At 41.0% G+C, this 14,930-nt stretch overlaps 1 protein-coding gene across 11 annotated transcripts in view; it reads right to left on the bottom strand.

Moving 5' to 3' along the window:
- Positions 1-14,930, bottom strand: part of gapvd1 (GTPase activating protein and VPS9 domains 1) — a 144,995-nt gene that overhangs the window by 98,693 nt on the left and 31,372 nt on the right. For 9 of the 11 annotated variants that reach the window (XM_043720194.1, XM_043720192.1, XM_043720193.1 and 6 more), the window contains 3 exons: positions 14,580-14,623; positions 4,122-4,331; positions 251-1,094 (listed from right to left, as the gene is read on the bottom strand). In XM_043720194.1, coding sequence (XP_043576129.1) covers positions 251-1,094; positions 4,122-4,306 — 1,029 coding nt within the window. In that variant the 5' untranslated portion in view covers positions 4,307-4,331; positions 14,580-14,623. The remainder of the gene's footprint in view (positions 1-250; positions 1,095-4,121; positions 4,332-14,579; positions 14,624-14,930) is intronic. The other 2 variants (XM_043720198.1, XM_043720196.1) reach the window with 2 other exon arrangements.

The raw sequence follows: 14,930 nt of genomic DNA, 5'->3' as shown, positions 1-14,930 counted from the left end.
GGCATGCGCTGGCAAAACATGCCAACACAAAAGTAGACTCTGTCAAGTAGTCAATAAAAGACTTAGATCCTTAGGAAAAATTAAGGAATTGAATTTTCAGATTCTGTACCAGTAATACCAGTTCCTACTTTTAGTAAAGCAGTGGGGCTCAGTTATCCAATTTTAACTACTATTAGTTACCTTTCAGAGTCTTAATTGTTGAGCAATAAATGAAAATTTAGAAATTAAGTTAAGTAGAAAGTAATCTTACCTGCATCAAGTTAAATCTTGCCACTTCGTTAATTGGAGCATCAGAGATTATCCCATACTGTTCTGGATTAACAATCGCTGGGCAAATGAAATAGGCAAGCAACAAATCCGTGCACATGGCTTTCACCTCCCCAACAGCTAACCCTTCCACACAAGACAAGGTTTTATACATTTGCGATACAATCCAACGCAAACTATGTGGAAAACAGTAAGTGTTTTGTTTAAGATATCCAATAAATTTGTTGACCAAAGTTACTAATTTTGCTTCATTGCTTTCTACCATCTCCTGCACTTTCCTTCTGAACTGCTCTGTGCCCTTCTCGCCAAAGAACTTTTCTTGCTGTGCCGGAGTAAACCTTTCAATAAGTTTTTTTGGGTCAGTTTCCAAGTGATCTTCATCTTCTACAAGCAGCAGCATAATTGGCTCATGTAAAGTTGCAGTAAGAAAGAGCTTTGCAGAGTACAGACCCTCTGAAAAAAGCTTGAACAAAATGCTGAAAGTGCAAGCACCTTTTCGAAGCAGTCGCCTAGGGTTATCACTCTCTTTCAATTCAAACTCAATTAGGTAGCGCAACACTTGCAGAAGATAGCTCTCATCTTCCGGCATAATGCAGTTACCATAAAGGGCAGTAAATACTGTAAGGATTACATTGTGGGTGCTCTCATGATTAAGCTTCTCCCCAGCCACCAAGCACGAGGCAACGAGTCTTGGGTTTTCTCTCAACCGATTTAAAAATTCACCATATATTGTCTCTTGGAATCCCAGCTGCTTGTATCCATCCACAAACTGTGTATCCTCCAAAATCTTTGCATGTTTGCAACACTCTGCTGGAGACGCTTCCACACTAAAAAGAAGCAAGAAATTATTTTGTAGAGTGTAATCAAACATCACTTTCAACCAAATGATTTAAACAAGTCAGAAGCCTCTCTAACTACCTTGGAAATCAAAACCTTGTAGATTTCTTTGCTCCACTCCAGAATCTTTGAATGTTGCTTGAAACATTACTGGGTACTTAGGAAATATTTTTTGGGGGGTCTTCTCCAAGAAATGGTGACCACAGTGGTGGCCTCTCTCTTGACATCAGGTATTAAAACGTTACACTGCATATGTACACGGCCAAATAACACTCAATGCTAAAAAGTGGCAAGTAACATTTGTGCCACACAAATGCCAGGCAATGACTATTCCCAGAGACAATCTTATTGACATCTGATATTCAAATGGTGCTCCACCACTGAAACCTCTACTATCAAAATCCTGGACCAGAAATTGAATGAATGAATTTGCCAAATTAATCCACTGGCGACAAGAGGAGCTCAGAGATGAGGAATACTGCAATGAGTGATTCACCTTCTCACTCCCCAAAGCCTGTCTGCCATCTACAAGGCACCCGGCAGGAGTGTGATGGACTGCTCCCCAATTGCCTGGATGGGTCCTGCTCCAATAACACTCAAAAAGAGCTTGATATCACAGAGGTCAGTGCAGTCTGGTTGAGTGGTGTCACATCCAGAAATACAGTCAGTCCACTACTGACGCTCAGTCACAGCGGCACGTAATATCTCCCAAATGCTTTGCAGAAACTCAAAGATTCCTAGCACTTTCCAAACCTATGACCACAACCATAAAGGACAAGAGTAGCAGACACACTGGAACACCACACCCGCAAATTCCATTCCAAGCCACTCACCAGCTTGACTGTGAAGTATATCACTGTTACTTCACTGTCACTTGGTCAAAGCCTTGGTATTTTCTCCCTAATGGCATTAAGTGTCTACCTGAAGCACATGGACCACAGCATGGTTCAAGGTGGCACCTCACCACCACCACAAGGACAGAAAGGGATGGGCAATAAATGCTGGCCTAGTCAGCAACACATCCGTCAAATGAATAAAAAAAGCCAATTTTGAAAGATTTGTTCACAAAATGAAATAATCAGTTTTCCCAGGAATATCCTTCACAGACATTTAACCCCAATGATGTCTCTCTCCTGTATTCACTTTAATTTCTTAGCCAACTAATGAGGACACAAGCATTTTCTTCAACAACTTTTTACACCCTCACCAAATGTGGTTTTCTCAATTACTAGAGATACAGCCATAGACTAATATTTTTCAATAAATTGCCATTTTTTTTCTCCATCTATTTGGATTTATTCTAGGTTAGCAAACAGCATATCCATTGGTATGGATCTTTTCTTCTAAAATACAACCTGAATCATGCCTTGGGCCACTCTTTCTCTGATCATAAAGCTCAGCTTACAAAACATTTCAATAATGATCTGAAGTAGTAAGCTTGTCTAGTCATTTCACTTCAGTCACATACTTCTGAGAATTATCATTTTTGACGTACTTTTAAAAAATGACTCAAATAAGTAACCTTCATAGAATGGAAAACCAAAAACCCATTTCTCTCCTCTTTAGTCCTCAAATAAAAATGTTAGAAACCCTCATCTATTCACACTATTCTAAAGTGTATCATTGGCTTTCAAATAATTTGACAAGTCCTATGGTGATGAACAGCACTTTATACATGCTTTGAACAGATGGACAAATAGAACATCCCTGTTTTGTAATACAATGATGTGTTTTATAACACTATTCTGTATCAATATGTAAAGCATAAAGCACTATTAGACATTTACAATGTTTCTCATAAAAGGAACTAAGATTAGTTTCTCAAAACTACTGACAAAATGTAAACAAAATACTCAAGCTGCTTGACATCAGAAATGAAAGTAAATGCTGGAAGAACTCAGAAGATCAGGGGCAGCATCTGTTGGGTGAAAAATGTTAAATTTACAAGTGGTAACCTGAAACATAATTTGTTTCCATCTGCTGCCAGAGCTGCAAGAGTTTTGCCAGAATTTGCTTGATATAAATCATCAGGGTGAGGAGAAATAGTAACAATTTCAGGGGGAACAAAATTTCCAAAGTTTAGCCAAATTCAGATGTGGATAGGATGAATAGCCAAGACCTTGTCCATAGGGTAAGGGAGTCTAAAACAAGTAGGAATAGGTTTAAGGTGAGAGGCAAAGATTTAAGAGAGACCTAAGGGGCAACTTTTTCGTGCAGAGAGTGGTGCATATATGGAATGAGTTACCACAGGAAATGGTGGAGGCTGGTATAATTACAACATTTAAAAGGTATCTGGATGGGTATATGAATAGGAAGGGTTTAGAGGGATATGGGCCAAGTGCTGGCAAATGGGACTAGATTTATTTAGGATGGGTTGGACTGAAGGGTCTGTTTCCGTGCTGTACATCTCTATGACTCTGACTAGAGTCACAGGAATTGTCATTGCATGGAAAAAAAACTTATAATGCAAACACAAAGGGATATCTTCATGCATTTGGCCCCATGTTTTTGCATGGCAATTTTTGTTGAACTGGTAGCATTGTTCTTTAATTGGCTTCATGTTAGCTGTGCTCAAAAGTTAATTAGCAATTGGAACAAGCAATCATTCATTTCATAATTAATGTTGTTACAGTTGCCAAGGAATCCACTTGACTTGAACAGGATTTTAATAGGAAGACTGGAGGTGTTCTACAGGATGCAAAAATCATCGCCCATCTAGCTTCTGGTAACTGCATAGTATAGTTATGTACTGCATTAGCTGAGAGAAAAGATTTCCTAGAACACTATCACTGGCACAAATTCATAAACCATTTTAAATCTCAACATTGAATTTTGACTATCCACAAACCACCGAGTGTTAACTAGCAAAATACCAGTGCTTTATCAACTGTGTGGAACTAAACATCACAAATAATTAGCTGAAGTGAAATTCAGCCTTGTATCCGTTTATTCATATTGCACGACCATAATGCTATAACCACTCCGCCTACCTCCCTACCCCCACATATTGATTTCACCTTGTTAATATGAGACGGTCCAAGTTAATTCGCTGCTGTTTTGCGATCCACGCTGAGCAATACAGCTTTTCAGCAGTTTTCAATACATCCGTATTTAACCGCTGAAGTAATTGCTTTTCAGAATTCACATAAAGACGCTCTTGCTTGAGGTGATGAGCCAGAGTGTGAAGATCAGGCTTCACCATCTTCAAATGGCTCAGCAGCGTATTCCTAATGAAAAAAGATAGATAACTTTACAGCTAGTGGACACAGATTGTAATTATGACTTGAATACTTTTTAACACCACAACATGCACTGGGTTAGTCTGTTGGCTGCATCAAAATTATTTTTCTAACCCAAGAAACTTTTTCCTCTCTCTTGGGCAATCTGAAACTATTCCTTTGACTCTCCACATAAGACTTCAAGATGCACAAGGGACAGGCTTGCTCTAGACTTGGATCAAACCATTCCATAGCGAGAGGTGAATATATCCCACGATTAACCCAGGCTAATTCTCTTTGCGCATACTGCTGTGTTTAGGAACCCACCTGCAGATGGCAAATAACAACTTTCATCTAATTATAGAAATCCACACAGATATACATTCAACTTTGGAATAGACTTTACAAAAATTAAAAATGAGGCCACCAACTCAAATAGATTTTCCTTCCAAATTAATAATCACCAAGATGCAGGAAAAAGAATACATATTACACTAATATAGAGATGTATTAGTCAAAGGTCAAATGTTACAGTTTATAGGAAAGATACAGAGGCTTTGGAGAGAGTACAAAGATTTACCAGGACACTGCCTGGGCTGGAGGGCTTGCCTTATGAAGAAAGGTTGAATAAGCTCGGACTTTTCTCTCTGGAGAGAAGGAGGAAGAGAGGAGACCTGATCGAAGTGTACAAGATAATGAGAGGAATAGATGGAGTCAATAGCCAGAGACTTTTCCCCAGGGCAGGATTGACTGGTACGAGAAGTCACAGTTTGAAGATATGAGGAAGAAGGTATAAAGGAGATGTCAGAGGTAGGTTTTTTACGCAGATAGTTGTGAATGCATGCAATGTGTTGCCAGTTGTGGTGGTGGAAGCAGAATCACTGGGGACATTTAAGCGACTGCTGGACATGCTCATGGATAGCAGTGAGTTGAGGGGTGCGTAGGTTCAGCTATTATATTTTACATTAGGATTAAATCTCAGCACAACATCGTGGGCCAAAGGGCCTGTTCTGTGCTGTACTTTTCTATGTTTATCAAATATTTATTATGTAATACTGCAGTGTAAACCACACAATTGACTCTGATTTGTGAACTTTAAGTCACGATGCAGAATCAGAACACAGAGGACATTTAAGATTTTAATACATTTATTCCATTGTGTTTGGTAGTCATATATTTTAACTCAACTTTCAATGTTTATAATGATTCATACATATAAATTATGTACAAATATTTCATACAAAGTTAATGATATGTTTTGAAAAATGCATATATTGAGGAATTCAAAGATCTTTTATTTTGACCGAAGTGTTTTTCTTTAATATGCAGCTGCTCATCACCACAATATACGAGAGATCATCTGGACTATACCACTTTAGTACTGGATGCCACATCCAACCACTAAGTTCCAGGAATTACTTAAAAAGAAGTCCACCCAACAGCTATTAAGGATGAAAGGGCTTTTGCCCGAAACTTCGACTCTTTTGCTCCTCGGATGCTGCCTGACCTGCTGTGCTTTTCTAGCACCACACTCTCGATATTAAGGATGAAAGCACCATTGAGTCTAAGAGTCAATGAAAAAGTTACACATGACATTTCAGAATGGAAAACAAACTGTCCAGTCACAGCACGACTCTGTACAGTAACTCTTCTGTTTGCCTGCACAAGGCCTGCATTGTCAAGAAAAGGTGCTTCACAACCTAATCGGCAATGGCACATTAACCTCACAAATGCATACTGATTTTAAAATCTTTGACACAACGTGGAAGGGAATCTCCACATCACACAATCCCTACAGTGTGGAAACAGGCCCTATGGCCTATTGAATCCACACCGAACAGCATCCCACCCAAATCTACCTAATCCCTTTAACGCTGGATACCATGGGCAATTTAGCAAGTTCAATCCACCTAACCTGCGTACTAAGTCATAGAGTCATTCATCATGAAAACAGATGCTTCAGTCCAACCAGTCCATGCAGAATACAATTCCAAACTAAACTAGTCCCACCTGCCTGCTCCTGGTCCATATCTCTCCAAACATTTCCTATTAATGTATCTATCCAAATGTCTTTTCAACGTCGTAATTGCACCCACATCCGCCATTTTCTCAGTAAAGTCATTCCACATGCAAACTACCCTGTGTAAAATATTTGCCTCAACTTTGTTAAAAATCTTTCTCCCGGTACCCTAAAAATGTCTTGAAATTTCCCATCAGAGGGAAAAGACAACTACCATTAACTCTATGTATATCCATATTTTGTAAACTGCTCTCAGATTGCCTCTCAATCTCCTACACTCCAGTAAAACAAGTCCCAGCCTTTCTTTAACTCAAACCTTCCATATCTGCTTAATAATATGTTTCCTGTAAGTGAGTGACCAAAACAGGACATGGTATCCCACAAGACGCCTCACCAATGTCCTGTACAATTTCAACATGACTTCCCAACTCCGATACTTAAAGGACTGAGCAATGAAGGCAAGCGTGCCAAACGTCTTTTTAACCACTCTGCGAACTTCAAAGAATAGGGCAGCACGGTGGCTCAGTGGTTAGCACTGCTGCCTCACAGCACCAGGGACTCCGGTTCAATTCCGGCCTCGGGCAACTGTCTGTGTGGAGTTTGCACATTCTCCCAATGTCTGCGTGGGTTTCCTCCCACAGTCCAAAGATGTGCAGGTCAGGTGAATTGGCCATTCAAAATTGCCCACAGTGTTAGGTGCATTAGTCAGAGGGAAATGGGTCTGGGTGGGTTACTCTTCGGAGGGTTGGTGTGGACTTGTTGGTCAAAATTGCCTGTTTCCACACGGTAGGGAATCTCATCTTATGTACCTGCACCCCTAGGTGCCTCTGTTCGACAACACTACCCAAGGCCTGACTATTAATTGTATAAGGTCTATCCTTGTTTATAGTACCAAAATGCAATACCTCGCATTTATGCAGTTACCTCTGCCATGTACTAGCGAGGCGAGCAAGAGGGAGAGAGAGTAGTTGAACACGTGGCTACAGGAATGGTATGGGAGGGATTCAGATAGCTGGATATTTGGGGCTCATTCTGGCGTAGGTGGGACCTCTACAAAACGGGATGGTCGATACCTGAACCAGAGGGGTACCAATATCCTGGGGGCGAGGTTTGCTAATGGTCTTCAGGGGACGAGAACGGGAATTGTAGCTCCAGTGTACAGGAGGTTGACAATAGTCAAGTCATGAATAAGGTTTCAAGGTTGCAGGACTGAACCAGCAGGCAGGAAGGTGGTTTGAAATATGTCTACTTCAACGCCAGAAGCATCCGGAATACAGTGAGTGCAAGTACAGCATGGGTTCGTACCTGGGACTTCGATGTTGCGGCCATTTTGGAAACATAGAGCAGAGACAGGAATAGTTGTGGCAGGTTCCAGGGTTTAGATGTTTCAGTATTATCAGGGAAGATGGTAAAAGAGGGGGAGCTGTGGTATTGTTAGTCATGGACAGTATTACGGTGGCAGAAAGGACATTTGATGGGGACTCATCTCCTGAGGTAGTACGGACTGATGTTAGAAACAAGAAAAGAGAGGTCACCCAATTGGGAGCTTTCAATAGACCTCCAAAAAGTTCCAGAGATGTCGAGGAAAGAATTGAAAATATGATTCTGGATAGGAGCTATAGGGGACTTCAACTTTCCTAATATTGACTAGCTATAGTTGCAGTGTTTTAAATGGTCCGTTTTTGTCCAATGTGTGTAGAAGGGTTTCCTGACAGTACGTAGATAGGCCAACAAGAGGCGAGGCCACACTGGATTTGGTACTGGATAATGAACCAGGCCAGGTATTAGATTTGCAGATAGGTGAGCACTTTGGTGATAGCAATCACAATTCAGTTATGTTTACTTTAGTGATGGAAAGGGATAGGTATATACTGCAGGGCAAGAGTTATAGCCTGGGGGGGAAAGGCAATTAAGGTGTATTTAGGCAAAATTTAGGATGCACAGGATGGGAAAGGAAACTGCAGGGGATGGGCACAATTGAAATGTGGAGCTTGTTCAAGTAACAGCTACTGCATGTCCTTGACATGTACGTACCTGTCAAGCAGGGTGGAAGTGGTCCAGTGAGGGAACCTTTGTTTATCGAACAAGTTGAGTCTCTTGTCAAGAGGAAGGAGGCAGCTTATGTAAAGATGAAATGTGAAGTCTCAGTTAGAGCGCTCGAGAGTTACAAGTTAGCCAGGAAGGACCTAAAAAGAGAGTTAAGAGGAACCAGGAGGGGACATGAGAAGTCTTTGGCAGGTAAGATAAAGCTTTCTATAGGTTTGTCAGGAATAAAAGAATTCCTAGAATAAGATTAGGGCCAGTCAAAAATAGTAATGGGAAGTTGTGCGTGGAGTCGGTAGTGATAGGAGAGGTGCTAAACTAATATTTTTCATCAGTATTCACACAGGAAAAGGATAATTGTTATCGAGGAAAATACTGAGATATAGGCTATTAGACGAGATGGGATTGAGGTACATAAGGAGGCGTTAGCAATTCTGGAAAGTGCTAAAATAGACAAGTCCGCTGGGCCAGATGGGATATAACCTAGGATTCTCTGGGAAGGCAGGGAGGCGAGTGCAGAGCTTTTGGCTTTGATCTTTATGTTGTCACTGTCTACAGGAATAGTGGCAGAAGACTGGAAAATAGTAACTGTTGGCCCCTTGTTCAAGAAGGGAAGTAGAGACAACCCTGGTCATTATAGACCAGTGAACCTTAGTTTGGTTGAGGGTAAAGTGTTGGAAAAAATTATTAGACATAGGATTTATAATCATCTAGAAAGGAATAAGTTGATTTGGGTTCGTCACAAACCTTACTGAGTTCTTTGAGAAGGTGACCAAACAAGCAGATGTGGGTAAAGCAGTTCATGTGGTGTATGTGGATTTCAGTAAGGGGTTTGATAAGTTTCCCGATGGCAGGTTATTGCACAAAATATGAAGGCATGACATTGAGGATAATTTTGTAGTTTGGATCAGAAACTGGCTTCCTGAAAGGAGACATAGGGTGGTGGCTGATGGGAAATGTTCATTCTGGAGTTCAGTTAATAGTGGTGCACCGCAAGGATCAGTTGAGGCCATTGCGGTTGGTTATTTTTCTCAAATGACGTCGACGAGGACGTGGAAGGATGAGTTAGTAAATTCGTGCAAGATACTAAAGTTGATGGAGTTTATGGACAGTGCGGAAGGATGTTGCAGGTTACAGAGGGATACAGATAAGCTGCAGGGCTGGACTGCAAGGTGGCAAATGGAGTTTTAATGTGGACAAGTGTGAGGTGATTCACTTTGGAAGGAGCAACAGCAATAAGAGTACTGGACTAATGGTAAGATTATTGGTCGTGTGGATGAGATCTCGGTGCCCATGTGCATAGATCCCTGAAAGTTAACAACCCTGTCAACCTGGGTGGCAAGGCGGCATACAGTGTGTTAGCTTTTATTGGCAGAGAGATTGAGTTTCGGAGCCCTGAGGTCAGGCTGCAGCTGTACAAATCTCTGGTGGGGTCGCACTGGGGGTATTGCGTACAGTGCTGGTCGCCATATTATAGGAGGATCTTGGAAGCATTAAAAAGGGGGCAGAGGAGATTGACAGGTATGGAGGGAAGATCTTATGAGGAAAAGCTGAGGGACTGGAGGCTGTTTTTATTACAGAGAAGGTTAAGAGGCGACTTAATAAAGACATATAAAAGATGCTCAGAGAATTAGGTAGGGTGGACAATGAGGCTTTTTCCCTCGGATGGTAATGGCTATCATGAGGGGACATAGCTTTAAACTGAAGGGTGATAGGTATTGAACAGATGACAGAGGTAGGTTCTTTACAGTGTCGTAAGGGTGTGGAATGCCCTGCCTGCAACAGTAGTAGACTCACCAACTTTAAGGGCATTTAAATGGTCACTGGATAAATATACGTATGATAATGGAATAGTGTAGGTTAGATGGACTTCAGATAGGTTTCACAGGTTGGCACAACATCGAGGGCAGAACGGCCTGTACTGCACTGCATTCTTCTATGTTCTATGAACTCCATCTGCCATTTTCAGCCCATTGACCCATTTGATGATGATCCCTTTGTAATCTTTGAAAACGTTTTCACTATCTACAATGTCATCAATTTTGGTGTCGTCTGTACACTTACTAACCATGCTTTCTACATTCTCATCCAAATCATTTTTACAAATGACAAACAAAAGAGGATCAGAACCGATCCATGTTCTTTGGATTGTGAGAGAAACCCAAAGCAAACCTACACAGAATGTGAACATTCCACACAGACAGTTACCAGAGGGTGGAATTGAACCAAGGTCCCTGGTACCATGAGGCAGCAGTGCTTACTAGAGCCATCCTTGAGGATTTCCCAGAGTCGAAAAAGAAACTGATTTTAACTCTACCAAGTACTTTAAAAGGTATACACTCATAAGCCTCACCAATGTTCTGTACAGCCACAACATGACATCCCAACTTGTATACTCAATGCTTTGACCAATGAAGGAAAGTGTGTCAAACAATGACTTCACCACCCTGTCTACCTTGGACTCCACTTTCAACGAACTATGAATCTGCACCCCAAGTCTCTTAAGATAGGTGGTCAGTTTGAGCTACAAATAAGGCATATGGGTTCCTGGGCTTTCTAATCAAAGCACAGAATACAAAAGCAAGGAAGTCATCGTGAACTTTAAAACATTAGTCCATTCTCAACATTTTGGCACCATATTTTAGGAAAACTATGAAGACATTAGAAAGGATGCAAAAAATATTCATAGGAATGCTTCTAGGCAAATATTGGAGAAGTTGAGACTTCAAGAAAGCCGATGTGGGAAAATTTGATAAAGGGGTTTTAAACTGTCAGGGGTCTCTAATGGATAGATTGAGCAAGCTACTAGCACTGTGGAAGGATTTCAAACCAGAAAGCAATTTAAAAGGTAAATAGTAGTGCAAGAAAATTCAACAGGGAGTTTCAAAAAGGGATTGAATAATTATCACGAGGAAAAATATTTTTAGGGCGACAAAGGTTGGGAAGTCAAAAGTTGCTCTTACAAAGGATTAAGCTCAAACAGCTAGTTGAATGGCCTCCTTCTGCATGGTAACATTCAATAGAATGATTTGATAACACAACTTGGCAAACTTGGTTTCACAGTGAAGACAAAGAGAGCTCTGGCTTCTATTCCGTAATAAAAATGGAATTTGTACATATTAAGCATTTCAATTTCAAGAATACCGAAATGACTGAACTTCCTATAAATAATTATGATAATGTTCATTTTTATTCACTTACAATGTTGAACTCAGAATCTTGGACAAGCAGTATTGATGTGGGTATGTGTGTGAGAGCACAGTGTAAATGCACATATTTTCTGGGGGTGGGGGGTCAGTTAGTTCAATTGGATGGCTGGTTTGTGATCCAGGAATGCCACAGTTCAATTCTCAATTCTTGATGGTGACCTCAGTCATTGCAAAGTCCAGCCTTTAGAGCGTCCTCTTGCTGGAGGCATTGTAACTCTCAGGTTCAAACATCACCAGTCATCTCTCTAATGACATTACAGCCTGATGGTCATAGAATCATAGACTCCCTACAGTGTGGATGCAAGTCATTTAGCTTATCCAGTCCACATCGACCATCCAAAAAACATCCCACCCAGACCCACGCCCCTAACCTATCCCTGTAACTTGGCATTTTCCATGCCTAATTCACTTAGTGCCTGCACATCCTTGGACACTTTGTGCAATTTAGCTTGGCCAATCCACCTAAATGTACACATCTTTGGTGGGTGGGAGGAAACTGGAGCACCCAGAGTAAACCTATGCAGATACAGGGAGAATGTTGACTGTGTGGGGTTTGTACAAAGGTAAGAATTGAACTTGGCTCCCTGCTGCTATGAGACAGCACTGCTAACCACTGAGGCACCGTGCCACCCAGATAATCCTCTGGGACAATGGTAAATTTTTACAATAGAATGTTCAAAAATATCGGATTTACATCAAAATGAACTGGATTAATGGTTCTGTGATAAATATCATGAGGGATATTGCAACAGAACAATATCAAAACACAAATATGGAAGGATGACAACTTCATTACAAAATTATACTCACTGGAGACAGCCGCTAAGTGTCAAATGAAAACCCACAGAGTTTGCCTTCACACTAACATGGTTATTAAAATAACAGAAGGATGCCATCCATCAATTGTTGAACATCAGAACACATTAGCTAGTATAGAATAAGCCATTAAGTCCCTTGAGTCAATATAACAATTCAGCAAGATCATAGTTAATCTGTACCTTCACCAAATTTGTACATTTCAGTTTGGTTATTCCTCAATACCACTACCGAACAAAACACAGCCATCTTGAGTTTTGAAATTTGACCAAAGTTTTACATCTTCCTGGCAGAGTGTTCCAGATTTCAACTAATCTTTTACACAAAGGTCTTTTCTGACATCATCCCTTCAGTGCGCATGTCCAGCACTCCAGACTGGGTTGAAGCAAAGGTCTGTGCAACTTTAAAGAATTCCACCTCTTCAAATTCCAGGGAGTTCCAAGTTCCAAATTTGTCATGTTGCATCAACATGGTGTTGCAGCAGCAGAAAGCTCAATCCAAACCCCAATTTAACAATGGGGGCGGCACGGTGGCTCAGTGGTTAGAACTGTTGTCTCACAGCACCAGGGACCCAGGTTCGATTCCAGCCTCGGGCGACTGTGTGGAGTTTGCACATTCTCCCCGTGTCTGCATGGGTTTCAGTGGAATAATTTTTAGTCCACCACCTCCAGGTGCTCTGGTTTTCTCCCACAGTCCAAAGACGTGCAGGCCAGGTGAATTGGTCATGCTAAATTGCCCGTAGAGTTAGGTGCATTAGTCAGTGGTAAATATGGGGAATGGGTCTGGATGGGTTACCCTTCGGAGGGTCAGTGTGGACTAGTTGGGCCGAAGGGCCTGTTTCCACACTGTAGGGAATCTAATCTAATCTTAACACTTTGGCCTCTCCCTGTCAGACTGACTGTCGCCACAAGGTCTTAGTTACCATTCAACATCTGCCATCTACTTGTGCATAAAGATCTATCTTAGACTTGCTGGAACCAATTCTCAGATACTGACCTCATTAATAGTCAACATCTGTTACCTATTTAAACAAATTTATCTTCCTGCAATGTCAAAGCATCTACAGGATCTTTTAATGATGAACCATGCTGCCATTAACTTCCACGTGCGGAAGCTCAAGTCAACAGCTTGCCTTCTTTTTCCTGAAGTTTTACAGACAAGCTATTGACCACAGCTCAAAAGGTAATTTTCATATCAGTTCTAACCAAACTATTTAAAAAAAGGAAAAAAAAATTATTTTAAAAATCACTCAGGGTGTCGTGTCGTCCGCACCTCGGTCGAAGCAAAATGCTCAAAGATACAGTGTAGTTTTACCTTCATCTTTACTCCGTGCCCTGGAGGGAGAGGGAATGGTCATCCATGTACATAGACACAGGAGTTCAAGGTCTTCTCTCAAACTGCAGTTTCTTAGTGAATTATATAGTCATTTTACAGGAAGGAGCATCCAGATAAGGCAATGTACATATTAAATGGGTGACCGTGACAATCGGCAAGTGTCAATAGTAGAGATTAAGCCTTCTGCTGTTATACAAGGCATGTTCTTAACCTTTGAGGAGAAAGTGAGGTCTGCAGATGCTGGAGATCAGAGCTGGAAATGCGTTGCTGGAAAAGCGCAGCAGGTCAGGCAGCATCCAGGGAACAGGAGAATCGACGTTTCGGGCATAAGCCTGAAGAAGGGCTTATGCCCGAAACGTCGATTCTCCTGTTCCCTGGATGCTACCTGACCTGCTGCGCTTTTCCAGCAACACATTTCCAGCTATGTTCTTAACCTTAACTGGCTTCACAAAATGAATAATTTTCATCTTGTTAAACGGACCTCACATACTGAATGCTTCCAATATTGTTAAATGGCTCTACATAAATGAATGCTTTTCCACTTTGTTAACCCATTACCCTTGCCTCCCCATCCCATTGTTAATTATAAGTTCTTATCTGATCTCAGTCAAGCTCAGCTGAACCTCTTGTTTCACAAAACTCAAAATATAACTCTTTCCCTACCTGCTCATACCCTATACACTTTCTTTAGGGTCCTAACAATATTCAGATCAGGCAGCATCCATAGATCGTCAATCACTGCTGACATTTCAGATCAATGACCTTTCATTACAACTTAAGAAAAGTTTGAAATACAAACAGACTTAAGCAACTGAAGGTGATTATTGAGCTCACCTGATTGGTAGACCAGGATTTTCTGGGTTGGGAAATGCACGTAGCTGGAAAGAGCACAAAACAGAGCTCTAATAATTAATGTGACAGATAGAAAAACATTTTCACATTTCAATTTAATTCTTGGATAAAATATGATAACATTAGCCAGAGGTCTCAATCAACATACTCAAAAGTACATGGGACATTGAACTGAATTTTCTTAAATCCCCAAATACACATCAGGTACAAACCAGTAATTCTTATGCAAATATGCATAGAAAGGTAGTTTATGCAATACCATGATTAGAATCAATTTTATACACAAAACATTTCTCAGCACTCAATTTGAATTAGCTGACGATTTCATCCTTT

Source organism: Chiloscyllium plagiosum, chromosome 30 (assembly GCF_004010195.1).
Source record: "Chiloscyllium plagiosum isolate BGI_BamShark_2017 chromosome 30, ASM401019v2, whole genome shotgun sequence".
Taxonomy (NCBI): domain Eukaryota; kingdom Metazoa; phylum Chordata; class Chondrichthyes; order Orectolobiformes; family Hemiscylliidae; genus Chiloscyllium; species Chiloscyllium plagiosum.
This window is presented reverse-complemented; position numbering and strand designations above follow the sequence as displayed.